The sequence below is a fragment of the Hylaeus volcanicus genome, unplaced genomic scaffold, assembly GCF_026283585.1.
Source record: "Hylaeus volcanicus isolate JK05 unplaced genomic scaffold, UHH_iyHylVolc1.0_haploid 12237, whole genome shotgun sequence".
Taxonomy (NCBI): domain Eukaryota; kingdom Metazoa; phylum Arthropoda; class Insecta; order Hymenoptera; family Colletidae; genus Hylaeus; species Hylaeus volcanicus.
This window is the reverse complement of record NW_026533172.1, coordinates 93,526-117,229: the sequence shown is the minus strand read 5'-3', so window position 1 is coordinate 117,229 and position 23,704 is coordinate 93,526. Positions and strand designations below refer to the sequence as shown.

The 23,704-nt window shown below is 32.7% G+C and overlaps 8 protein-coding genes across 8 annotated transcripts; 5 read left to right on the top strand and 3 right to left on the bottom strand.

Moving 5' to 3' along the window:
- Positions 1-127: 127 nt before the first annotated feature.
- LOC128883964 (uncharacterized) lies at positions 128-1,628 on the bottom strand. Its single transcript, XM_054136876.1, has 8 exons — positions 1,305-1,628; positions 1,135-1,242; positions 1,016-1,085; positions 902-964; positions 754-832; positions 588-694; positions 425-533; positions 128-363 (listed from the first exon to the last, which is right to left on the bottom strand). Exons 1-8 carry the CDS (start codon positions 1,367-1,369, stop codon positions 290-292), a joined length of 675 nt encoding a protein of 224 aa, XP_053992851.1. The 5' UTR covers positions 1,370-1,628; the 3' UTR covers positions 128-289.
- A 1,761-nt stretch (positions 1,629-3,389) lies between these two features.
- Positions 3,390-5,112, bottom strand: LOC128883961 (glycerol-3-phosphate dehydrogenase 1-like protein). The gene is made up of 3 exons (XM_054136870.1): positions 5,014-5,112; positions 4,130-4,916; positions 3,390-4,019 (listed from the first exon to the last, which is right to left on the bottom strand). Exons 1-3 carry the CDS (start codon positions 5,053-5,055, stop codon positions 3,721-3,723), a joined length of 1,128 nt encoding a protein of 375 aa, XP_053992845.1. The 5' UTR covers positions 5,056-5,112; the 3' UTR covers positions 3,390-3,720.
- A 161-nt stretch (positions 5,113-5,273) lies between these two features.
- LOC128883963 (uncharacterized) lies at positions 5,274-6,409 on the bottom strand. Its single transcript, XM_054136875.1, has 2 exons — positions 6,268-6,409; positions 5,274-6,205 (listed from the first exon to the last, which is right to left on the bottom strand). Exons 1-2 carry the CDS (start codon positions 6,302-6,304, stop codon positions 5,274-5,276), a joined length of 969 nt encoding a protein of 322 aa, XP_053992850.1. The 5' UTR covers positions 6,305-6,409.
- Positions 6,410-9,032: 2,623 nt separating this feature from the next.
- Positions 9,033-12,591, top strand: LOC128883957 (peptidyl-lysine N-acetyltransferase PatZ-like). The gene is made up of 5 exons (XM_054136859.1): positions 9,033-11,194; positions 11,264-11,620; positions 11,692-11,836; positions 11,884-12,084; positions 12,143-12,591. Exons 1-5 carry the CDS (start codon positions 9,033-9,035, stop codon positions 12,320-12,322), a joined length of 3,045 nt encoding a protein of 1,014 aa, XP_053992834.1. The 3' UTR covers positions 12,323-12,591.
- Positions 12,592-14,280: 1,689 nt separating this feature from the next.
- Positions 14,281-15,739, top strand: LOC128883927 (uncharacterized). The gene is made up of 4 exons (XM_054136817.1): positions 14,281-14,936; positions 15,116-15,418; positions 15,464-15,543; positions 15,600-15,739. Exons 1-4 carry the CDS (start codon positions 14,407-14,409, stop codon positions 15,719-15,721), a joined length of 1,035 nt encoding a protein of 344 aa, XP_053992792.1. The 5' UTR covers positions 14,281-14,406; the 3' UTR covers positions 15,722-15,739.
- Positions 15,737-16,518, top strand: LOC128883933 (uncharacterized). The gene is made up of 4 exons (XM_054136826.1): positions 15,737-15,876; positions 15,924-16,004; positions 16,059-16,153; positions 16,209-16,518. The coding sequence occupies exons 2-4, from the start codon at positions 15,933-15,935 to the stop codon at positions 16,288-16,290; spliced, it is 249 nt and encodes an 82-aa protein (XP_053992801.1). The 5' UTR covers positions 15,737-15,876; positions 15,924-15,932; the 3' UTR covers positions 16,291-16,518.
- Positions 16,496-22,026, top strand: LOC128883923 (vacuolar protein sorting-associated protein 11 homolog). Its single transcript, XM_054136802.1, has 20 exons — positions 16,496-16,618; positions 16,662-16,819; positions 16,903-17,044; positions 17,108-17,177; positions 17,236-17,315; positions 17,363-17,496; positions 17,561-17,649; positions 17,741-18,158; positions 18,209-18,236; positions 18,286-18,458; positions 18,591-18,752; positions 18,811-18,969; positions 19,035-19,206; positions 19,298-19,932; positions 19,995-20,162; positions 20,218-20,508; positions 20,565-20,770; positions 21,265-21,349; positions 21,404-21,822; positions 21,887-22,026. Exons 1-19 carry the CDS (start codon positions 16,537-16,539, stop codon positions 21,533-21,535), a joined length of 3,384 nt encoding a protein of 1,127 aa, XP_053992777.1. The 5' UTR covers positions 16,496-16,536; the 3' UTR covers positions 21,536-21,822; positions 21,887-22,026.
- On the top strand, positions 21,831-23,624 carry LOC128883928 (zinc finger protein ZPR1 homolog). The gene is made up of 5 exons (XM_054136818.1): positions 21,831-22,239; positions 22,289-22,972; positions 23,014-23,115; positions 23,183-23,338; positions 23,388-23,624. Exons 2-5 carry the CDS (start codon positions 22,421-22,423, stop codon positions 23,499-23,501), a joined length of 924 nt encoding a protein of 307 aa, XP_053992793.1. The 5' UTR covers positions 21,831-22,239; positions 22,289-22,420; the 3' UTR covers positions 23,502-23,624.
- The last annotated feature ends 80 nt before the right edge of the window (positions 23,625-23,704 follow it).

Genomic DNA, 23,704 nt, shown 5'->3' with positions numbered 1-23,704 from the left:
ATTTGATTATGTCAACTACCGTATACTATAAAGAGATAATAAAATTTAAATAATTTATTTGTTAATAAACTTAGGACTACTTATACAAACATTGTTTTTTCCTGTCAATAACACGTTAACAAAAAGAATTTGTTTATTGAAGACAAAGAAATTTTTTAATAGTTTTAAATATTGACTCTTAAATTCACTAATTTTTTTTTAAGTAATTTTTTGTAAAAAAATTAGTTTCTTAAATACAACAAAGTTTCAAATGCTACAGCTTTTTTTTGTGTTCAACAAATTTGTTTCTTTAATGTTTTCTAAGTTCTAGAGTGGATACATGAACGCCAGAAGCATCGATAATTACAACGTCAGCAGAGTCTCCTGTAAAAAGTTAAAAATACAATTAAAATTTTTATCGAAAAAATGAAAAGTTATAAAAGACCTGTATAAATATCACGCTCTGCTACGGAAACCATAACATCTTGAGCTAAATGGATCATATCTAGTTTTGTAAGAGTAGTTTCCTTTAGGATTTGATTGTTTTGTTGAATCTAAAAATCAAAGCATTGAAAAAAAGACCCTAAAAAGCCTTAAGGACAATTGACCTGATTATCTAAAATGGATGTCGCAAGTGAGCTTCCACTGCCTCTTGATGTATGAGAGCTTCTTTGAAATGAGCCAATAGCATCATAATCGAAAACGGTTCCTTTTCCTAAAAATGATTTTTTTTTTTGAACTGTTTTCTTTTGTATGGTGACCATGAATGTCTACCATTTTTATCGAGACCAATTAAAGCGTTAAAAGCATAGAAAGGAAAAAAACGTCTTTGATATAGCATTCCGGACAACATCTTTTATTTTATGACAAATTTTTGAATCAAGTGATCATTTTGTTTCATCGTGTGCTACACGCGCATTACTTGAGCTAAACTTTCAATAGAGGGAGTGCGTTTATGAAGAGATTGATACATTTCAACTTGATGCTGAGAGTGGTAAAAATAGCACAGGAAGGTTAAAAGACGTGAAATTATTACTTGCAATAATTTATGAAGCGTTCGAATATCAGCTTGCATTCCTGAAGACGCGATAACACAAGAATCCGTTCTATAGAAACAAATGAAATAAGACCAATAAAACGATGCTGAGGGTTTACAATTTTAAAAATTTGTGATGGGTTCTTGAATGGATTCGATATCCCGTCGATAATCGTGTATCAGCTAAACAGACAGCGAAATCGTTTCCTGCTAAACCTAAAACAGTTCTACAATTCCAATAGAAACATGAAAAAGTGTTGATTCATAAGAAATAAAGTGTTAAATTTACCCTCCATTATCCACATAAGGAGAAAAACCAGATGCTTGTGCTAACTGCAAACTTCCTTCACACATAATTGGGTTTATGCTTAGATAATATGTATCGAAAAAAATTCTCAGACTCTGTTATGATGAACGAAATGTTTTCTAAACGTTCTACTCACAGGTTATCAAAAATACAGCAAGGGTAAACAGTTTGCATTTTACTGGAATATCTGAAACGCCATATATGTTGAAAAGCTATCTGGCCCAAAAAAACAAAAACATAGTATTAAAGCACAAGTGCAAAAGAATTACAATGGTATCCTTTAATGTGTGTTGACTTAATCTCAAAAAAAAATATTTTTAGTAAAATTAATCAAAGTAAGCTACCTTATTTTTTAATAAAAAAAGATATACATTTTCCTTGTTGCTACTTTTGCCCACTGAAATATTTTTTATAAGTTTTTCTAAAGTATCACAAAGAACAAATGTTCAAAAGCCTTATTTTTTTCATAGTGCTTTTTCTCTTGTAGCGTATGCCACATTGTTTCAAAAATATTTTATCTTCCTTAGGTGAATCTTGGAGACATTACCAACGAATTCAGATTGGGAGTGATTTTTGACCTTATTTCATATTAAAAAAAAATGGAAATTCTTTCAACAAGTTTTGAAGAAGTTAAAGAACTTTTAAAATCACCTCGCACTGTATGTTCTTCTCTTTCGCTTGTTGTTTCAAATGCAGTTTTTTGTTGGGCGCATTGAAAGATCCGTGTTGTTTTATTAAAGCGTTCGTTCTTGCTATTATTATTTTAGCTTCTATGTCAATTTCTCAACTTACTATGTGTGATATTTTCTGCGCTCATGTTTTGGAAATTCTTAATGATTCTCACAGGAAGTCAAAGTCCTGTAGTGGTAGTTCTTAGGTAATTTAAAAGTCATAAGAAAAGTTAAAACAGACATGCATTGATAGTGGGTCGATGGAACCCGGATTTTATCGGGGGGATATTCTCTTTTTAAACAACCCAAAACAATTTTATGTGGGAGATATAGTTGTATTCAAACTTGAAGATCGTGCGATACCAATTGTTCATAGAGCCATTGATCTTCATCTTACGTAAGTGTTCTTGTCACATGTTTCTCTAGTTATTTTAATGAAGAAACGCCTGCGTTTTTTGTGTGGGACGTAGTAAAGATAAGGAAATATTTGTTTTAACAAAAGGCGATAATAATGGTGTTCATGATCGTTCATTATACGGTCGACATCAATTTTGGTTGAATCGACATCATATTTTAGGGACAACTGTCGGGTAAACGGTTCTATTGGATATTGTGACATGTCCCAAAACATATTGCATTTTTTTTTTTTAAGACGTGTACCATTCATCGGAATGTTAACTATTCTATTAAATGAATATGCAATGTACGTTTCTTTTTTATTCAAATTTTTTTTTTAATATTCTATTTGAATTGTATTAGCACTAAAGTTATTCTAATTAGCATTATGTGCTTTCTTGTTTTTCTTGGAAAAGATTAACACAACTTTAAACTAACACCTTTTTTCTTTATGGTCAAAAAAAGAAAAAAGATCGTTATTATTATTTTTTAAAAGGAGACTTCACAGGAAAAGAAGGTTGTGCACTCCAGGAAAGGTGTGTTTTATTAATAGGAAAGCTCTCGTTTTTGCAAGAAGAACATTCAATGTGTCATGCGGTTCACTACCTTTTATAGTTGAATACTACTAGTAGTCACAGTTTTTTTTTTTTAAATTGTGTATGTGTCAATTCATAAAGGGCATTTTTTTTTTAAATCAAGTGGAAAATTGAAAATTGTTTGTGTGTATGGGCAAACGAAAAATAGCAAAACCTGTTCGACCGAAACCTAAAGAAAAGCTTGATGTTGTGTTTAATTGCCCTTTTTGTAATCATACAAAATGTGTGGAAACGGTTTTGTAAGTAAACGGTTTTTAATACATTCAATAATTTTTTTTTAGAGATCGTAAACGATCACTAGGAACATTATTTTGTCGTGTGTGTGATGCCAATTATGCTATTAAAGTGTCTCGTAAGTTGTACTTTTTTTTTGCAGTCTCTCTCTTTAAAAATAACATGTGCAGCATTAACAGAACCTATTGATATTTATTCGGAATGGATTGATCGATGTGAAGAAGAAAATAATGGAGTTGAGCCAAGCAATAGTCATGTTGTTCCAAGCAATGCCAATGAAGAGAACACAGAAAATGATAAATTTTTGTAATATATCCGTTTTGCTTTTTTCAAATAAAAGCGATTTAACAAGAAGAGCCAAAACAAGTAAGAAAAAAAAAAATATCATTGTAAAAAAAAAATTTTGACAAATGATAAATAAATTACTTTATGGAAGGGAGGTCATTGAGTGTAAACAAAGGAATACTGTATAGAGGAATGCCCCCAAAAGTCAATGAATTTTTATGCCAACGTATGTCTTAAAGGTGTACAATCCGCAACATATTGAATAACTCGTAAAGTATTAGTAGTAAAGCGATGAATTAATTCTTGTGGGTTTAAATGATTAAAAGAGATTTCATAAACAGTAACAAAAAAAGGCATTTTTTTTTGTAAATGATGATGGCAAATCACTTTATAAACATCGGAGCATGTAGGTGGGCCTTGTAATTTTTGACCATTCAGCATGGTGGATTCTAAAACAGTCCAATCTTTACCATTTTCAGATTGAATAAAAGCTTCAGCACATTTCACATTACGTCCTGACAATAAAAAAGAATAACAAGAATCAAGTCAAGTCAATGTATTATCTCTTAAATGAAAGTTGTAAAACAAAAGTGAGTCGTTTTTTTCTTTGAGAAAAAAAAAATACCTCCAAAACATGTTGTTATGACATCGGGATAACCGGCACTATCAAAAAACGTTTCAAAAAAGATAGGTGAGAAAAAATATGAAGCGAAAAAACGCATTTCTTCAAATCCTATACGAATGATAGCAGCTTTTGTATTCGATCCTAATTTCATTCCATCACAAAAGCCAGCACCCAAAGCAATCACATTTTTAAGTGCTCCACATATTTCAATGCCTTTAATATCCGGTAAACAATTCACTTTAAAAGTTGCATCATCAAATAATCTTTGCCACACGCTGGCTATTTCAACATTATCTAAAGGATACCCAATAGTGGTTTCCGAAAATTCATTACGTGCTATATTTAAAGCGACATTAGCACCCGATAAAACGCTACAAGTTATACCAAGTTGTTCATGAATAACATTTGAAAACAAAAAAGGAGAACCATCTCTTACACCTAATCCTTTGATTAAGCTTATACCATGTGCTTTGGGTGATACGCAACCTTTAAGTTGTATGACAAGATTTTCCAAATATTGATGGGGAACTGCAAAGATAAGTAAATCTGCCGTATCTAGTAAAGAAAAGTCGGAAATCACTATTAGATTTGTAGGTAATTTAATTCCTGGTAAATATTTGGGATTCTCATGCTCGCGGTTCATATACTCTGTAAGCTGTTCTTCTTTAAATAATTCATTACGAATCCACATGTACACGGAAGACGAGAAAATTGAATATTTCTCCGCATTTTTAGCCACGATACGTGATATAGCTGTTCCCCAACTTCCTCCACCTAAAATGGCGACCTAAACATGAAAAGATACAAAATAGTAAAAGATCAATTTTTTTTTGTCGTATTAAATTTCAAAGAATTTCATTCTCTCTGCATCTATAAGCACTGACTTGAAGTTTTTTTCTCTCTTGTATTGCTTTTGTTGATAGCATTTTTTTTTTTTGTGAAAATCAATCTATCTTTAGAATTATTTTATCTTAAAAAGTATCATTGCCTGATAATTATTTTTATCTGGGTCACATACGGAATAAGAAGATATGGCTCATTTGCAAAAACAGAAAACACAAAGTTGTTAGTTTTTTCAATGTGAGTTTTTATTTCTTTCCTCTTCTATTAATTAAAATGTGTATTGTTATTTTTTTAAAACAAGTTATAAGTAAAGAGGAAATAGTTGACGGAGTGTTAAGCTTTGATTACAAACAGGACATTTTTTTTTAAGCGTAACATATTTTTTAATACAGCCTTGACAATAAACATGCCCACAACGCCCTACACGTAACTCTGATGTTTCATACTCCTCTTTAAGAGGATCTTCTTTAGTACAAGAAATGGACGTTGGAGCAGCATAAAGTGATGCTTGGTCAATATTGTCACTTAATTCGAGAGGTTTCACGTGCGTTGCGTTGAATGAAAAGCAAGTAGAAACCTGACTTTTAGCGTCTTGACAAGCCTCATGCAAACATGTTAAATCGTTTTGAGATTTATAGGTCGATGTAATAGGGATATCAAAAACTGGTTCTTTATTTAAGGACGGGGAAGTAGCGAATTGTTTTTTTTCTGCTTGTTTCTTCAATAAAAATTTCGAGTACTGAGTCATAAACTTTTTCCTTCGAAAATTACGATAACATATTGGGCACATTAATTTGCTTAATAAAATTTCAACGGTTATATTTAAATCATCCACTTGCTTCAAACCTTCATTTTCTGGAAGCGCTTGTGTTTTTGAATAATTAGTCTTCCAATTCGATGTTTCTTTTCTCGATACGTCAAATTTTGATTCGTGAGTATAAATACATGATGAATTCAACTCATCATCACTGGTGATTTCCAAAAACGGATGGCATGAATTTATAATAATTGGTTGCCGCGCACACGGAGAATCATTTGGAATCACCGTTTCTTCAAAAATAAATTCTAAATCGTCATCATGAGGTACTCCCTGTGAGGTAGTTGGGGCCACTTCACAGATCACGTCGTCTTCATTGAGAGCTTCCATAAAATGGAGGTTATCCAGAGCCTCCTGTTGTCTAGTGAAGCGTGAGTCCAAGACAACATCCACAATTGGGCTACCATCTAAAGAATCTTCATAAGAATTCTATGTTACTCCATGTAGTGCTTTCGCGAAAAAAAAAAACTATGCATACCTAACTCAATGGGTTCCGACCAACCTTCTTGCTCCATTTGATCCCTTTACAAGAAATACACATTCATAAAGTCACGTTTCATTCGAGTTTAGATTTTTGAAATATAACCAAAAACGTGAACAAATGAACAAGAAAAAAAAAATTATCGCTCCGTTTTACCCATTGCAAACTTTTTTTAATTCGTATTTAGTCATATAGTCTGTTGTCCAGTTTATGTTTAAAGGAATCAGACATTTTTTTTGCGAATTCACCATGACGAGCAGAAGAACACGTTTTGTCAACAACTTTTTTTTAATAAATACTGAAACGTTTATTGTGTAACAATTAGGAAAATTACGTCAACTAAGCATCAATTACTTTTTAGTTGGTTTTGTACGTCTCCTGTTTTCTCGTTTCAATGTTACGTTTAAGGATTGAATCCCAGTGGCTTAAAAATTGTGGCTTCCTTTTCTCCTTCTTTTGAGACGCACCCTTTCTTTTTTTTACAAAGCAAAAACCGTTCACGTACTAGGGTTAAACGTGATAACTTTACGAGTCTTATTGAAGAGTTGTTAACAAAAAAATATTGCGGTGTTGTGGAAAAGAAAAGAACGCCTACGGCTAAGTTTAGACTTTCGAAACCTCACACGTGACACTCCTTTGTCCTAGTTGAAATGAAGCGGGTAAATAATACCTTTGTCAAATATACCAATGTTAACGCGTTGGTTTTAACTTTCACTAACCGTCAAAACGCGTGCAAAAGGTTTTAAACAGAATTTAAATCATGTTATAACATGAACATTCTATTTTTCTCTCCAACTCAGAACTGCAAAAACAGTTTATTTACACTCCACAGCATTGAAGAAAGTGTGATGCACGTTAAAAATGAAAGGCATACAAAAATTGTTTTTTACTTTTTTTCTGCCGTGATACTTCACAAGCAAAAAATAGTAAAAAATTTTTTCCGACAATTTCGATTTACACGCCTTGTAACAAAAAACATTCTCGTCAAAATACATGTTAAAGCTACGTCGTAAGAAAGAATATAACCCCTTTTACAATGTAATCACGAAAAAAAGAAAGAAAAACTTTTGGGTATCTTTTAAAGGACCTAAAAGGAGAAGAAAAGCGTTTCCTTTAATACTTGCTTTGAACAAGAACGCATTCAAATCGAAAAAAGATCTTCGTGGAATTGATCAAATTTCATTTTACTCAAGAAAACGTGCTACATCTCATTTCTTACTGTAAATAAATTCCTAAAAAAGAAAATGAAATCGGACAATGTTGTAAAGACCTTTTTAAAAAAATAAGCTGCGTATTTGTACTTTGGAACAAAAACGTATCCTAGAGTCGAAAAGCCAAGGGTGCCCTTCACTTTATAGGTGGTTAGTACCACAAAAGACGCAAAAGTGAGTCACCAGCACATTGTGATACCGAATGATGTACACTTTTACCTTATTCTTGTGCTACTAGTACCATCACATCCATACATACTGACACTTTAAAGCATTAACAATTGAGGGGATTTTTCATGAATATCATTAATTTCATGCAGTCAAAGTTTCAGACTTTATCAAGTTTCGGAGTATAAAAAGAATTGTAACATCTTTTATAGACTGACATTTTGAACGCAACCTAGGTCGTTTGTATAACACTCTTAATGTTAACTGTTTCGGTAATTTAAAAAATCCTTTTGATGAATTGAAACAAAATTTTAAGACTTGTAGCGTTTTTATAAACGCTATTAATTTTTTTGATGGTATAATGAAAAATATAGAATCGTTAAGGTTAAGAATATAGTATTTCTAATTTCTGATCTTGAATAAAAGCCTTAGAAATCGATTGGTAGTACCATAATATATTTTTAATTAGGTTAGAAATAAGAAAAATCATTTTTTTTTTTTTCAAATTCATTTTGATTCCATTAATTTTTTATTTGCATATGTTTCACTTTTGTAACCTAGAATACAAAGTACACGTTGAGTCAACTTTTAAAAGCAAAAAGACGATTCACAATGTTCTTAATCCAATGGATGTATTTTTTAGTCGGACTAAAAAAAAAAAGTTTTAAATTTTTTATCGAGTAATGGGGGGAAAGCAAGAAAAATTGGTATACCAGAAATACCTATATAATAGTACTAGTTAAACCAAGAGCAATTTCGGAATTTAAAGAAAAAGATGTATGGAAGAAATAAAAAAAAAATTATATTTTCTTTTAATTTGATCGCAACAAAAGGTAGTGATTGTATTTAAACAAAAAGCAATGGACCTACTGTAAGAAAGTTTTTTTACTATTTTGTTATGCAACTCAAAGCGAAATACAAACATGTAGAAACATGAGACAAGGACAAACTTCCGAATGTACAGTACAGATATGAGCATGTTGCATGACCCTAAGACTCCAGTAATGTTTTTATTCTAACGACAATGAACCAAGGAATATTTTTGACTTTTCGAAAATAACGTCCATTTTCACTAAAAAAGTTTGCCCGTGAAAATTTTTAACTACATTGAACAGAGATGGTTTAAATATAAAAATTTCCTTTATCTCAATCACAACAATTCCTTCCACTTATAATATAGTATAAAATACACAATTTTACCTTTGTATCTTAAAAAAACGAATTTTGCGTTGACTTCCAAAATATCATTGGATTGGGAAACATTGTCGAGCTCTGGTTGTTTTTTTGGGACAAGGTCAACAAACAACAAGTACAATAATATTTGGTTTTTTATTTCTATAAGAGTGTTTTTCGGTGATTAAAATTGAAAAATTGCATTGTGAAATGTTTACCAAAGGTCTTTTATCCAAATCCAAGTTCGATGTGTCAGGTCTGGAAAAGGCACTAAATCGGTTAACAAAAAACTCAGTTTGTTTAGCCAGTAGACAAAAAGCAACACTTGAAATTAAAGGACATTTTAAAAAAACTTTTTGTTGCAAAGCATTACGCTATTCCTCTACGCTAAGCGTGACAAGTACAGCCCCTTTAAGTGTTATCCTAGGAAATGAAGAAAATAATAATGATATGGCCAAAAATTTTTTTCCTACTCGTATTCAAACGTCTGGGCTTAAAGAATTATTTGAGCCAAAGTCAGTAGCTGTTATAGGTGCTACAGGGAGAATTGGATCAGTCGGTCGAACTATTGTAGCTAATTTACTTGCGAGTAAAACACAAACAAATGCTTCATACAAGATATTCCCAGTCAATCCGTCGCGAGATCAGGTGCTAGGTTTACCGTGTTATTCTTCAGTGAAAACTATACCAGATGAAATTGATTTAGTTGTCATTGTGACACCTGCAAAATCATGTGTTGAAATGATGCGACAATGCGCAGAGAAGAAAGTCAAAGCGGCAGTTGTTATTTCAGCAGGTTTTCGTGAAGCTGGGAAAGAGGGTGTTCAATTAGAAAATGATCTTATTTCCATTGCTCGAGACAACGATATTCGAGTTGTGGGACCTAATTGTTTAGGTGTTATGAATCCTGTATACGGTTTAAATGCAACATTTGCTTCAACAATGGGAACTCCTGGTCGTGTAGCTTTTATATCACAAAGTGGAGCCATGTGTACATCTGTACTAGATTGGAGTCTAAAGGAAAACATTGGTTTTAGTGCTTTTGTGTCAGTGGGAGGTATGGCAGATGTGAATTGGGGTGATCTTTTAGATTATTTAGGGGATGATCCCAACACGTCGGCTATATTAATGTATATGGAAGGTGCAGGAGACGCGGAAGCTTTACTGGCTGCAGCAAAAGAAGTAGCCATGAAAAAACCAATTATAGCTATTAAAGCTGGAAAGTCGGGTGCAGCTGCAGCTGCCGCAGCGTCTCACACGGGATCCCTTGCGGGAAGTTACAAATCATTTGAAGCAGCCATGCAACGTGCAGGTGTCATGACAGTAGATAATATTCAACAACTTTTCGACTGCGCATTGCTTCTGGGTAAACAACCAAGACCCCAAGGATCAAATCTTCTTATTGTTACAAATGCTGGAGGACCTGCCGTTCTAGCAGTAGATGCCATTGTTTCGTCGGGTGCTCATCCAGCTCCTTTATCTGACGGGTTGAAACAAAAACTTGATTCCTTTTTACCAGAAGCTTGGAGTCGTTCAAACCCTATTGACATTATCGGTGATGCATCTCCAGAACGATTTCAAAAAACTCTTGAAACTGTGTTGATGCATGAAGATAAAGAGACATCACCGGATGGTGTTTTAGTGATTTTATCACCTCAAGATTCAACGGATCCAACAAAGTCTGCTGAATGTTTAGTTCAAGCCGTTCAACACGCCAAAAGTTTAGGCAAGTGTAATATACCTATACTCGCAGCATGGATGGGAGGCGCTACGGTTGAACAAGGTTCTGTGATTTTATCCAAAGCGGGAATTCCTTCTTTTTCAAATCCTGATGATGCAGCATCAACTTTTGGTAAATTATGGAAACATGCAGAACAACTTGATGTTTTGTATAATACTGCATTAAATAAGGAAATCGAACCAAGAACAAAAAATGCAGAATTTGATAAACGTAATGAAGCAATAGCACTTCTACGCGAAGTCAAAAAATCCAACCGGTCCATTCTTACTGAAGCTGAAAGTAAAAAAATTTTGAGTTGCTATGGAATATCTGTTGTTCCTACCATTATTGCAACAAGTGAAAGTGAAGCTATAACAGCGGCTAGAAGTATGGGGTATGAGAAGTTTGCAGTAAAGCTTCATTCAGAAACGCTAACTCATAAAGCCGATGTAGGAGGTGTAAAATTAAATGTCTTGTTACAAGATGTTGGGAATGCTTTTAAATCCATTCAACAAAATATAAAATCTACGCATGGTTTACACAATTTTCAAGGAGTGACTGTTCAACCAATGATACCCCTAGACCAAGGAATTGAATTAATTTTAGGCAGTACAGTTGATCCACAATTCGGTCCTTTAATAATGTTTGGAAGGTATGTAATTGTATAAGAAAAAACCATTTTCAAGTATTGATACGATTTTTTAATATCTCCTTATTTTAGTGGTGGATCCATGGTGGAAATTTTCAAGGATACAGCTCTTGGTGTTCCGCCTTTGACAACAAATTTAAGTGATAAATTATTAAAAAGCACTCGAATATATAAGGCTTTGAAAGGTGCACAAGGGAAACGTTTTGAAGGTGTTAATTTAGATATTTTACGAAAAATACTCAATCAATTTAGTCAAATGATTTTGGACATTTCACCATATATTTCCGAATGCGATATTAATCCATTATTGGCAATGAAGAATCAGGAGTTTATTGCACTGGATGCCCGTTTTATACTAGGAACTGTTACAACTCCTCCAGTTGTTCGCCCGTATCCTAAAGAATATGAAACAACATTACAAACCTTAAAGTAAAATTCTTTTCCCTATAAAAAAAATGTTTGTTTACTATAATTCTTTTTTTCGTGTTGAATGGTAATAGAGGTGTTGAATTATATATGCGACCAGCACTGCCTTGTGATATGGGACCAATTCAAACAATGGTATGTAATCTCACAGAGGAAGATGCAAGAAACCGATTTTTAAAGTCTAAGCCTTCCGAAAAACGAATTACAACAGGTGTTTTGGTAAACCATAGTTGAATTTCAATTTTTTTTTAATTACTAGTCCACAGACAAATATATGTTTCGGTGATTATGATCGAATGTTGACTCTTGTTGCGTTCGACTCAACGACAAACGAATTGAAAGGTTTTTGTGAAATACAAAGATCTCCTAAAACGCATTTACAAACGTTTCCTGCGCATATACGCTTGACTGTGGATGAATCACGTAACCCTGGATTAACACTCTCCATGCTAAATGCTTGCTTACGAGTAAGTCGTAAAGCAAAAATAAAGTACTATTTTTAATGGTGCAATAAATTTTTTTCAGATAGCAAAAAAGGAAAAGATTGAAAACATTGTGACGTATCGTCTAGCAAGTGATAAACAATTTTCTGAAATTGTTTCGAATGCTACTAAAGCTTTGCAAGCTATTGATATAAAGCATGTCAGTTGCAAGGATGTGGAAGAGGAAAATACTAAAATTTCAGTGTACACATTTCACTTGTAAACACATACATCAAGAAACATCCGGTTGTTGATCCTATATTTTCTTTATGAATGGATTGTTAGAAAGCATCTGTAGTGAACTATGAATAGAAAATGGAAATTAAACATTGTAGCGCATTCAAGAAGACCAACGGATATACAGTTGGTGCAATATTTATTATATAATTCTAAAAATGGTATTTTTCTTTTGAACACTCGAAAAACAATTTTACATAAAAAATAGAAAATTGGACAATGATAAGAAAAAGAGAAAAACAAAATTTTTAAACGAAGAAACAGTGTTGGTTATTTCGTTGCAAATTGTTACACTAGAAAAAACAACCTGAACATTACAAACAGTGTTGTCAAATATAGCATACACTAGGGAAATATTTGCTGTTAAACAATATTCTCTGTGTATACTTATCCTTACGAGAGTGTACAGGATGTTTTTAATAAATTTTTAATACGTGATTTATTTAAGAACGACAAGGTTAAAAAAAAAAGCATATTTGAATAAAAGAAAAAATATATTTTATGAAGAAAAAGTAATCATATGTTAAGAAAAAAAAAAAGGGTTAAGGTTAATTAAAGTATTGCGACTATTGTTCGAAATGAAAGATGGATTCATGAAGCGCTCAACTGAAAAATAGGGAGCGAGAAATAAGCGGTTAATTAATTTAAAACATGAAGTTAATGGACAAAAAGACAGGTAGAACAAGACGTTTGTAAAGATGTTTCAAAAAAATATTTCTTTAATTCACAATAAAAATCAAAAAGTTGTGAAATTTTTTTATTTTTAAAGTGAAACATAAAATTTTATTATATTTAATCATTATTACGACACGTTGATAGGTGAGCCAGAGACGCACATACACGTTGCCAACCGAAGGCTCGTACTAGTTTTCTAGCTGTGTGAAAACCTATACTGAAATTTGGGTGTTGGCCACAATGAAACTTCTTAAACCAAAAATAAGCTTGATGGTATGCTTCAGGCGAAGAGCAATATTTGGGATTATGAGAAAAGGAATTTTCAGAAAGAAAAAACTCTTTAGAATTCGAATTTTTGGAAAAACGAAAATTTACGTTTTCTTTTAACCAAAACGAAGCGGCTAAATGACACAAGCCTTCTTCTAAAAGTGTAGGTGAAATGGTATGAAATGGAACACTTGTGGAAGAAACAAAAGATAGAGAGAGTGAATAGAATGCAGGACGGCGTAAAAAAAAAAAAAAAGCATGGATCAATTCATGACAAAGAAAAGCTCCAATAAGTAAAGGGGATAAGATATTTAAAATAAAAACATTAACGTGAAAACGAGAAAGAGAATCATTATCATCTAATTGACAAAGACCAAAAATGGAGCATGAGGCCGTGTCTTTACTATGGAATGTTTCTTGATTCCAAAGATTGGAAGAATTTACCAATTTAGTAAGTTCCGACACACTTGCAAGATGTGTTATAATTTGGGGTAAAATTTCAAAAAAAGGTAGTTTGGTTACCTTACATAAAACTGCAACTGAATCTAAAAGAATATCTTCAAGTTGCTTAGGTGAATGAATTTTTCCTACTGACGTACAAGAACGACAGACTAAAAGATTTTTGTGTTTTGGATCCAGTGACCGTTTTTCACAGGTTAAACACGGTTTTCTTAATTTAAAACAAGAGCCACACACAATTTCATCTTTCCAAAAAGGATGTCGTAAGGCTTGAGCAATTTGAATACTTTTCTTACAATAACAGCATGTCAGCGTCATTTTAGAGAATAGATGAACGTAGGAAAATAAAACAAAAGCATAAGAACAGATTCCCACTTCAATGCTTGAAGACTTGCTTTATAATAAAAAGTTTTCATATTACGAATTTTTATTTTTTTATAATTTAGTGCGTGTTTTTTTTAAAATGCGTACATGCACGTTTTCCGTTTTCTAATAAAAACTAGCTAAACTATAATACATCTTTGTCGCAGATTTTTTTTTTTTGTATTATCATTATGCCAGATATCGTTTTATCCTTCTCGACAACAAGAACAGAACTATCTGCATGCAGCCGTTATTTATTTAAAAAACGCAAGAAAAAAACGAATAATTTCGTCTAAAGAAGTTTTAATGTCAATGCAAGAGCCCACACAAAAGGCAATTCATTTAATTGAATCGAGTAATGATATGAAGGTGCAATCGACTTTTCCTCCACCTTTGTTTGATATACCTATACATCAAACAGATGAAACTTTGAGCTCGCCCGAATATCGACGTAGTATTTTAACGCTTGATGACGAAAATGGAAAAAAAACAGAGACGTTTAATGAGACGCAGACTTGTTTATCAAAAGGAGAGGATTTCGCTATACATAAGGAACGGGTTCAGCCAAATTTAATCAAGTGTATAATGAGCGATAAAAAGCAAAAGGAAGTTGATTCTTATACACTCTCACCTGATAAAATGTATCAAATACAAGAGGGCGAAAATCATAACTTGACAGGAAACCTTTCAAAGGCATTTATAAAAGATTGCGACCCAGAAACGAATAACATATTAAAATCTCTTGTTCAATCGTCTCAAACGTTAAACACATCTATTAACGTTCTCATAGGGGTAATCAATGAATTAGGAGGAAAATTTGACAGTTTACAATCTAGGTAAGAACTCGTGTCGTGCACCATAAAATTGGAAAATCTACTAACTCACAACTTTAAGCGTTGAGTTAATCAATATTACTTGTAGTCAAAAAAGAGTGTTCGAGTTCAATAAATAAACGGAAACTCTGTGATTTTATTATTTACACCAATATTATACGAAAACTGTGTTTTGCTACTAGAATAAACTTGATGGAGAGTTCTAAGCAAACTTGCGGGCGTTACTCAGGCATTGTTCGACCGGACATTTCCAATATTAACTGTTTGCATAGGGAGGAAGGAGATTTTGAGAAAATTACAAATCCTTTGAAGAATAAAATAAATACTACAGAAATGAAATCTTACTTCAATACATCGCCAACATCAGAAAGTGTTAATACAATATATAAGAAACCTACGACAAATCCTTTTTCCTCATCGGATCAACTTTATCGTGTTTCAGCGGAAGAAGAAAGTGGACGTCAACGTTTAGAAGAACTACGAAGGTAAAAAAAAAGCCCTAGTATTTTATAGCTGCATGTTTTATGTAGGATTGAAGTAGAAAGGCAATACCTTCTGGAACAACAGAAAAAAAGAGTGCTACTTGATAAAAAAGCAAAAGAGCTCATGGGTAAAAATGACAACACTAATTTCGAAGTGTTTTTGTGATACTGTGTGAATGCTTAGAAACAATATCGTTAACACATGATAAGTCGCCTTCATCTCTTTTTGACGAAAATGTAGAGAGATGTGATTTAACAAAGGACTGTAAACGTCATACCACTGGATTTAATCCATTATTTGAGTGATTGTTTTTTTTAAAAAAGAGATTAGTAATTTATCTTTTATACTTTTATGATATCGAAAGATCTGTACAACATGTATGAAACAAACGCGTGGACCTGGCCCAAACACAGTCCCAACATAAAGGGCTAAAGCGTTCAGCATTTTGATTAAGTCAAGGGTTCGCAAACGAGTCGTTTTTGTAAATTTGCTATTTTTTTCTTTTAGTATAAAAATATGGATATCGATATTTTGCATCCAGATCCAGTTTTAGAAGCAAGAAAGCATAAACTCAAAAAGCTCGTTCAGGTACGACGACTTTCATAGACGCTTACATTGTTTATTTTGGTATTTTGTTTGTAGGGACCTAAAAGTTTTTTCATGGATGTTAGGTGCCCAGGTTGTTTTCAAATAACAACAGTTTTTAGTCATGCTCAAAGTGTTGTGGTTTGCTCAAGGTATATTCACGTTTTTTTGTAAACAACAAGGCTCATCTTGTACGTTTCCTTTTAGTTGCAATTCTGCATTATGTCAGCCAACTGGTGGTCGTTGTCGTTTAATGGAAGGTTGCTCTTTTAGACCAAAGTCCGAATAAACAGCTTATAAAATAACTTTACTAGAAGATTTTTCTGCAATCAAGCACTAAGTTCATTTTTGAAAACATGTAAAAAAAGTAAATGATAACTGTTTCTCTGATCCGAAACAATTAGTATAAAACACTATAAACAGCTTGCGTTTATTTTTATTGTATGAAAGAACAAAATTTACCTGTAGCATATGGTGCAAACTGTGACTTTACTGAAGTACATTAAGAAATTTTAAATTTGTGATCTAAAATATAATGGATTCATTGCGTCGTGTACCTTTTTTTGATTTACGTAGTGTAAAAATAGAGGATGAACTCAACATTTTTACACAAAAAGGTATTATATGCCGTTTAATATATTTGAAAGCATTAATGTGTAGATCGAAACAACTCGATAAATCGTCATCCCTTGCTAAATTATTTACCAGCGACGACAACACGCAAATTTGTGACGGTGGTTAGTGGTACTAATTGCCTCTGGTTAGGTAGGGATGATGGGAGCCTAGTTTGCATGAAAATGTCTGAAGCATATAACAAGGTATCGTCAGCTGGTGTCTCTTTTAATTGTTATTTAATGCACAAAAAGAAATGGTGTTTTTTGTGAACGAATTGTATGGAAAGGTTGAAGATGCATCCAAAGACGATAACTTTAATGATTGTCATTATGTTGCTTCGGCAATTCAAGAATATACGATTTACAGTTACATTTTAACACATTTATTTATGTCCAAAGCATGTAATTATAATGAATTAGAACAAAATGGTATTCAATCTTTGGAATAACACCTATTTTTTTCTATGCTCATTCTTTTGTTTTTATATGTAGCACGGCATCCAGATATCTTAAGCTCTACACAAAACAAGCAGTTACAACATGACGTTTTTTTTACTATTGGGTTAGTGATTTTCAGTTTTTGAAGGCGGTGAAAAAGAAAAAATAACAATGATGTATAGGTGTGATAAGAAAAATGAGTGGACGTGCAAAATTTTTTTTGCACAAAAATTCGGAAAGTTTGCGAAAGAGTGTTGTACAGGTTTTGATAAATGCATAGAGATAAAAGGAAAATTAAAATTTTTGTAGCTGTCAACGAGCAACCAAAGCCAGCTCGCACCATAGTGTTAACGGAAGGTCAAAATCGTTCCCGTCCCACGTGCAAGTCATCCGATGCATTGGTTATTGTGGCAGATTTAAACGCCAAGGCCACCAAATTCGTGGTAAGGAAAGATACAATATTGGTAAATAATGTCTACAATAAAAATTTTTTCTACTTTACTATAGGTTGGATTCTCAAACGGTAGCATTATTTATTATACAATTAATTTAAAAAACTCCAAAAATTCCATTAGGGGACGTCGCTTACAACTTAAGTGAGGGAGTACAGTTGTTGAAAAAAAAAAAATAGAACAAAAATTAAATGTTTTATGTTTGTGTACGCGGGTCGGGCGCTTAATTTTTCAGTGAAGATTCAAGACAAGATGGTAACGTGTGTCACTCGTCCCAAAGAAATTCACCTCAATTCGACACATCAAGTGACTTTGTAAAAGGAACTTTAACAAATTTAGTTTTCGGATATTCAACTGAATATAAAGAAGAAGTTTTATTTATAACTACAACATCAACGGTGTCTTGTATTATAGTATATGATGATTTGAAAACAAATGTTACATTGCTTTTTACGGAATCCATTAATGGTTGTTTACCACAGCAAACTGCACTATTAAAGTCTTTATCAAATGAAGCATACGATCGTTTGTTTACTTCTCAGGAGAATTGTTATTTTATGTATACAGCGTGTCAGGGGAATTTATGTGCTTTACCTTTTGCTTCAACTCAAATGTGTAAAGGCTTTAAATCATATGTTGTTTCCGTTCACAAAGTATGTTTCACTTTATACTGCAGCATAGGTTTTTTTTTTTTTTTGTGTAGGGAAGTATACAGTTTAAAAAGAAATTAGGTATATAAATAGAAATGTGGGTAATTCATTGAAGAATAAGTAATTTCAGATGAGGATATCAATTCTCTATGGGATGATTGTGGTTCGTCGAGCGTTGTATCTCATGTTCAACGACATGATCCTCCCTATTCTTGTCTATCCATTCTTGTGGATACTCCTACATTGCGTTTTTTGTGTTATACCAATCGATTTCAAGGTGTTGTTGGAATCGTACCATATAATGTATGTAAAGTTATTTTTTTCATTATTTTTTTAATTGCCCTGTGTTCCTCTCGTTACCAAGCGTGTGATACTTTGCAATCATTTGTTTGTGCTGATTTGATGCTAATTCTTTTCTTTTTTTCATTTTATTAGGAGCAAAGTGTCTTAGTTATTACGAATGCACCTGATTTAGAAGTCTTTGAATTACGCGAAAAAACGTTTTATGAACGAATAAATGCATTGTTACAACTACGCTTATTTGATTGGGCTGTGAAAATGTGTATCCATCAAAACGCACTAGAGGAGTATGTAATGGTAACAGAATTGTTAATGAATCGTTATCTTTCTAAAAAAACTGTTTTTTTTTTAATAGGAAATTCATATTCAACACGCAAACTATATGTTTGACAAAAAATTTTACGATAAAGCAGCATACCTCTATAGCAAAACAATTGATTATTTAGAGTCTTCCTTCGTTATCAGTAAATTTTTAGAACAACAACAACTCTCAAGTCTTCTTATTTACTTGAAGGTGAACATATTGCATTTCGTAGTATTTTCCAAGAAATTTAGAACTTATACAATTGTTTGCATCAGATATTATATAAAAGAAAGAAATTTTCAAGGAATCATTTCACATTAATGTTTGATTGTTTTTGTATGTCTGGGGATGATGATGGCTTTCTGAAATTTTTAGAAGAGTGTGAAGAAACGTCGTCAGATAACCATGTTGATTGGGAGGCTGCAGTTTTAGAATGTCGAATATATGGTATACTATATGCACAAGCAATTTAAAAAAAAATTCTTGTTATCCTTGTTATCGTGCATTTTTTCACGTTCATTTTTCCTGTCCATATTAGGGAAGAAAAATTTAGCAAAACAAATAGCGAAGAAACGTAATTTAACAAGGTGTCTATTATCAATTTTGATCTATGACTTTGATACTCCGGACGAAGCTTTACACGTTTTACAATCTATGGACCTACAAGAAGCTAGTGTCTTTTTATTAGATCCATTTTTAGCACGACCGTTATTATGTTCAAATGTGACACGCACTTGTGAATTAATTTACAAAATCATCACAGAAAAGAAACAAAACATTTCATCATTTATTTCTTTATTTATTAAAGTTGAAACATCTGACAGTTTGGATGAAGAAGATATGATTTTAACAGAATGCCGTGAATCGAAAGCGTTGGAGATATCTAAACTTAAAGAATGTGAAAAAAAGAACAAAGCTGTAACTCTCCAAACCCGCCAAATTTTCGATATTGAATTTCTATGTCTTATGTACTCTATTCTAGAAAATGTTAAAAAAGATGTAGATACAGCCCCGCAGGTTGATTTCGGTAGTCTTATTGTGTGTCTTCAAATTTTATTATGTTATCAAAGTAAAATGGAAACATTGCCATTGAGTACACAAAATTTTTGTTTGAAATCAAAGGAAGATGTCTTGAATTGGCCCATTCCTTGTTTATTATCAGATCATTTTAAAGTACGCCCATTTTTATTTTTATAAAATTATATTAGATCGTCATTATTGATTTTCTTTGTTAGTCACTTCAATCATTGTTACCCGCTTTTTGTTTACTACAAGTATTTCGACATTATGAAGGTTTGCTTTTTGTTTGCGAGCGTATTGCGTCATTTTGCCCTTCGTTAAGAACGCAAAACGTGACACATTTATGGTGTTATGGTGCTTTACAAATTCCACTTATTCAAACGGTATTTCTTTTGAACATATATTTTTTGTTCCAGACGCGTATTTTTTTTATATTAGGTTGGAAACTCGGATTTGTTTTTAAATTTTGTGTCACGTTGTTGTGTAAAAGATTCTAACTTTTTGAAATTAGCCATAAGGCATTCTTGCAATGAAGGTTCTATAGGTCTAATCAAAAAGTTAATGAATACATTATCATTCCAAATGAACCAAAATAATTTTAAGAATTATTTATCACCTTTATCTGTTTTCCGCTTACTACAACCTTCCAATAGAAACGTTTCTCAGGAGGATGTGAACAGTGTTATTGATCAACAAACGTATCCCATTATCAGATTCGGTGATGTCAAGGTGATGCCGCTTCAGTGTGTTTTTACTTTATTTTAGTCTTTCTTTTGTTAGAGTAGGCTTATTTTATTGAACAGGCTGCTATTATACGAAATAGAACGGATGTCTTAAGAAGGAAAAATTGTACTGATTTTTATCAATTGCAATTACAACGTTTACAATTGAGAGACAGTCAAAACAAGCTTTATGGTTTCTCCGTGCACAACAAAACTTGTTCGTTATGCCATGAAACTATACAATTTCCAATGATACAATTTCTTTGCTGGTAAATATTTTTTTTCAACTCACTGCATGCTGCAATCCCCTATAAATTTTTGTTGTCTGATATAACAATTTAATGTGACATGTTAGCCAGCGCTTTAATAAACACATCTTTATGTTCACGCTTTTTGTACTAAATGGCAGATCAATTCGTTTTCTCTATTGCTTCTGTTTTCTACATAAAACAGCCTACTGAGATCAGTTTGACACTGTGCTTCGACATAATTAATTTTCGTCTTATTCATGCCTAATTTATTATCAAGAGTGTGTGTCATTTGAAGTCCGCTACTCAGCAATTCTGCTCTCTCTTAATAGTTTTTTTAAATGATCTTACGGTTAATCGTAACTTTCTGACTTGAAGCTTTTATACTACACAAGAATGCATTATGCTTGCGTCATATGTAACTCAATGTATACTTGCAAAATATAAAATCGTATAGTTTTTGTGTTTAACACCTGAAATACTTATTACATACTAACTATGGTGTTGTTTTGTAGCCATCAGTATCATACTTCTTGTTTAGAGAGCAATTCAAAAGGAAAGACCTGTCCGTTGTGCGAGCAAGGCCATACACTAAAACTTGTACGTTTTTCTATTAATAGCATTTCAATTTTTATTGAAATAAATTTTTGATAGAAATTTTTAAAAGAAAATGTGGACTATCTTCAAAATGAAGACTTTGAAAACCACTTACATAAAGGAAACAATCCCGGAACTGATTATATTTGTGAATTTTTAAAAAATGGGTTTTTAAATGCACTGTATTAATTCAAAATTTTTTGAGACAATAAAGAATAGGGTCATAAATTAGAAACATTACCAAACCGTTATGTGTCGTACTCTCTTTTCGAACAAACATACTGCATGTGATTAGCTGGATTCTCAGATGCAGATATTGTCGAGTTTAATAAATTGCATCAACCATGCTGGGAGATCAAGTAAGATGCCACCAACGAATGACGTCACGGAGGGAGTCGAAATAGAAACATTATGCATGAAATGTTATCAAAATGGATTAACCAGGTTTCTATTAACATCCATACCACGATTTCGAGGTATTTTCGTTTTTATGTGTGGTTTTCACGAAAAGAAAAAAAACGTGTTTTTTTATTTCTTTAGATATTCTTGTGAGTTCCTTCGAATGTTCGCATTGTGGACATACGAATCGTGAAGTTCAAAGCGGCTTATCTTTAGCAGAATCTGGTGGATGTCGCTACGTTTTGAAAATTAAAGAAACAAAGGATTTAGATCGACAAATTATTAAGGGATGTCATGGATCACTTTTTTTACCTGATATTGATTTGGAAATTCCTACTTGTACACAAAAAGGTGTATGTACTACTCTAGAAGGGATTCTCCAAGAAACAGTAAATGGGTTACGAAGGGCGTTGGAAAATCCGGAACTGAGTTCTTCCCATGAATCTATTAATAACGTATTAGAAAAAGTCATTTGTTTTTCTTCACGCGAATTTGTAAGGTTTACGAAAACGAAACTGCCGAATTTTCATTTACTGTCATTAGTTTCCTTTTACAGTCATTTTAGAAGATCCATCGGGACAAAGTTATATAGAATCCTATTCTACGGATGTTTGTAAATTGGACGAGAATTTAGAGCTGACCCATTTTCAACCGACTAAAGAGCAATTGAATGCGATGGGGTTTTATGAAACTCAGGAGACGAAGCAAGAAACATTTTCAAAATCTCTTGACACTGTGCAACATCCTATTCATCAAATTACCCAACTGGATTTAGAGCACCTTCCAAAACAAATTCAAATGGAAGGATGGGATTTATCTAAAAGTGTTGAAGAAAACATACAGACGTTTTCACGTTCAGGGACGGCTGAAAACAATGATGGCGCAGATGATACAAAAATGGCTGTTCATTTTTCTGTAGACTGTCCGCACTGCGGTCACCTAGGTCATAATGATATGTGTGAAATAACAATACCAGGTTTTCGAAAATGTATTATCATGGCTTTTGTTTGCGATTCTTGTGGAAGTCGAAGCAACGAAGTTAAGCCAACAGGAGCATATAGCGACAAGGGTCGAAAGTGGACGCTTTACGTAAATTCACAAGAGGATTTAAATCGTGATATTTTAAAGTCGCATACTGCTTCCATAAGTTTACCTAGTATTGATTTTGAAATGTTAATGGGAAGTTTAGGTGGAGTTTTTACCACATTAGAAGGCCTTCTTTTGAAAGTAAGAGGTGACTTAGTGGAATGCCTTATTTTTCGTTGTAGATTAGGGATAATTTAACCCAACAATGTGCTATGTTTTTGGGAGATTCCGCAAGTATCGATCGAAAAGACGCTTACGACAAACTTATGGATCAACTTTTAAAGGTTCGTGTACAACAAAATAACTGACGAAAAGCTTTTTTTTGTGATTGTGTTCTTAAATCTTTTAAAGTTCGCCACAGAACCACATCTGTATCCTTTCACATTTATCATGGACGATGCAGCTGATTTTAGCATGATTGGCCCTAAAGATTCTTTGCACAAATTGCCTTCTTCTACTATTATGGAGGGAGGTCATGAAGATATCTTTCAAAATGACGAGAATTTGGTACCTTTGCTTCTGATGTTTTCAATTTCTTGACTTGTGAACCATGCAGAAATTTGAGTATTACGAAAGGTCGCAAGAGCAAAATGACGATTTAGGAATTAGTGATATGGTCGTTGAAAATTATGAAGAATCATTAAAAGAAAACAGTGAAAATGTCGTATGAGTGTACAACTCGTAAACAAATAAGTCAAAATAGAATTAAATTTATTCAAAAAAAAAGAATAAAAATATAACTTTATAAGCAACATAAGAAAATTGTGTACTGGTTGTATTAATATAACTCAAATTTGAGGGGCACATGAAAAAATACTTGTTTTGATTGTATAGATAAAATAAGACGACATGCAATATTGTCTGCATGTTAAT

What these genes read in the sequence shown, in the direction of transcription:
- LOC128883964 (XM_054136876.1), bottom strand. Translation starts at nt 1,369, where the DNA reads ATGTGTGAAGGAAGTTTGCAGTTAGCACAAGCATCTGGTTTTTCTCCT. An exon ending in CCTTATGTGGATAATGGAGG is followed by an intron (nt 1,243 to 1,304) that starts GTAAATTTAACA and finishes TTGGAATTGTAG; the next exon opens with AACTGTTTTAGGTTTAGCAG. An exon ending in CGCTTCATAAATTATTGCAA is followed by an intron (nt 965 to 1,015) that starts GTAATAATTTCA and finishes TACCACTCTCAG; the next exon opens with CATCAAGTTGAAATGTATCA.
- LOC128883961 (XM_054136870.1), bottom strand. Translation starts at nt 5,055, where the DNA reads ATGCTATCAACAAAAGCAATACAAGAGAGAAAAAAACTTCAA. An exon ending in AAGAGAGAAAAAAACTTCAA is followed by an intron (nt 4,917 to 5,013) that starts GTCAGTGCTTAT and finishes TTTCATGTTTAG; the next exon opens with GTCGCCATTTTAGGTGGAGG. An exon ending in CATAACAACATGTTTTGGAG is followed by an intron (nt 4,020 to 4,129) that starts GTATTTTTTTTT and finishes TTTTATTGTCAG; the next exon opens with GACGTAATGTGAAATGTGCT.
- LOC128883963 (XM_054136875.1), bottom strand. Translation starts at nt 6,304, where the DNA reads ATGGAGCAAGAAGGTTGGTCGGAACCCATTGAGTTAG. An exon ending in GTCGGAACCCATTGAGTTAG is followed by an intron (nt 6,206 to 6,267) that starts GTATGCATAGTT and finishes ATTCTTATGAAG; the next exon opens with ATTCTTTAGATGGTAGCCCA.
- LOC128883957 (XM_054136859.1), top strand. Translation starts at nt 9,033, where the DNA reads ATGTTTACCAAAGGTCTTTTATCCAAATCCAAGTTCGATGTGTCAGGT. An exon ending in CCTTTAATAATGTTTGGAAG is followed by an intron (nt 11,195 to 11,263) that starts GTATGTAATTGT and finishes TCCTTATTTTAG; the next exon opens with TGGTGGATCCATGGTGGAAA. An exon ending in TGCTAAATGCTTGCTTACGA is followed by an intron (nt 12,085 to 12,142) that starts GTAAGTCGTAAA and finishes AATTTTTTTCAG; the next exon opens with ATAGCAAAAAAGGAAAAGAT.
- LOC128883927 (XM_054136817.1), top strand. Translation starts at nt 14,407, where the DNA reads ATGTCAATGCAAGAGCCCACACAAAAGGCAATTCATTTAATTGAATCG. An exon ending in CGTTTAGAAGAACTACGAAG is followed by an intron (nt 15,419 to 15,463) that starts GTAAAAAAAAAG and finishes TGTTTTATGTAG; the next exon opens with GATTGAAGTAGAAAGGCAAT. An exon ending in AAAAGCAAAAGAGCTCATGG is followed by an intron (nt 15,544 to 15,599) that starts GTAAAAATGACA and finishes GTGAATGCTTAG; the next exon opens with AAACAATATCGTTAACACAT.
- LOC128883933 (XM_054136826.1), top strand. Translation starts at nt 15,933, where the DNA reads ATGGATATCGATATTTTGCATCCAGATCCAGTTTTAGAAGCAAGAAAG. An exon ending in AACTCAAAAAGCTCGTTCAG is followed by an intron (nt 16,005 to 16,058) that starts GTACGACGACTT and finishes TTTTGTTTGTAG; the next exon opens with GGACCTAAAAGTTTTTTCAT. An exon ending in AGTGTTGTGGTTTGCTCAAG is followed by an intron (nt 16,154 to 16,208) that starts GTATATTCACGT and finishes GTTTCCTTTTAG; the next exon opens with TTGCAATTCTGCATTATGTC.
- LOC128883923 (XM_054136802.1), top strand. Translation starts at nt 16,537, where the DNA reads ATGGATTCATTGCGTCGTGTACCTTTTTTTGATTTACGTAGTGTAAAA. An exon ending in ATGTTGTTTCCGTTCACAAA is followed by an intron (nt 18,159 to 18,208) that starts GTATGTTTCACT and finishes TTTTTTGTGTAG; the next exon opens with GGAAGTATACAGTTTAAAAA. An exon ending in GTCTTCTTATTTACTTGAAG is followed by an intron (nt 18,970 to 19,034) that starts GTGAACATATTG and finishes TGTTTGCATCAG; the next exon opens with ATATTATATAAAAGAAAGAA.
- LOC128883928 (XM_054136818.1), top strand. Translation starts at nt 22,421, where the DNA reads ATGGGGTTTTATGAAACTCAGGAGACGAAGCAAGAAACATTTTCAAAA. An exon ending in TAGAAGGCCTTCTTTTGAAA is followed by an intron (nt 22,973 to 23,013) that starts GTAAGAGGTGAC and finishes TTTTCGTTGTAG; the next exon opens with ATTAGGGATAATTTAACCCA. An exon ending in TTCAAAATGACGAGAATTTG is followed by an intron (nt 23,339 to 23,387) that starts GTACCTTTGCTT and finishes TGAACCATGCAG; the next exon opens with AAATTTGAGTATTACGAAAG.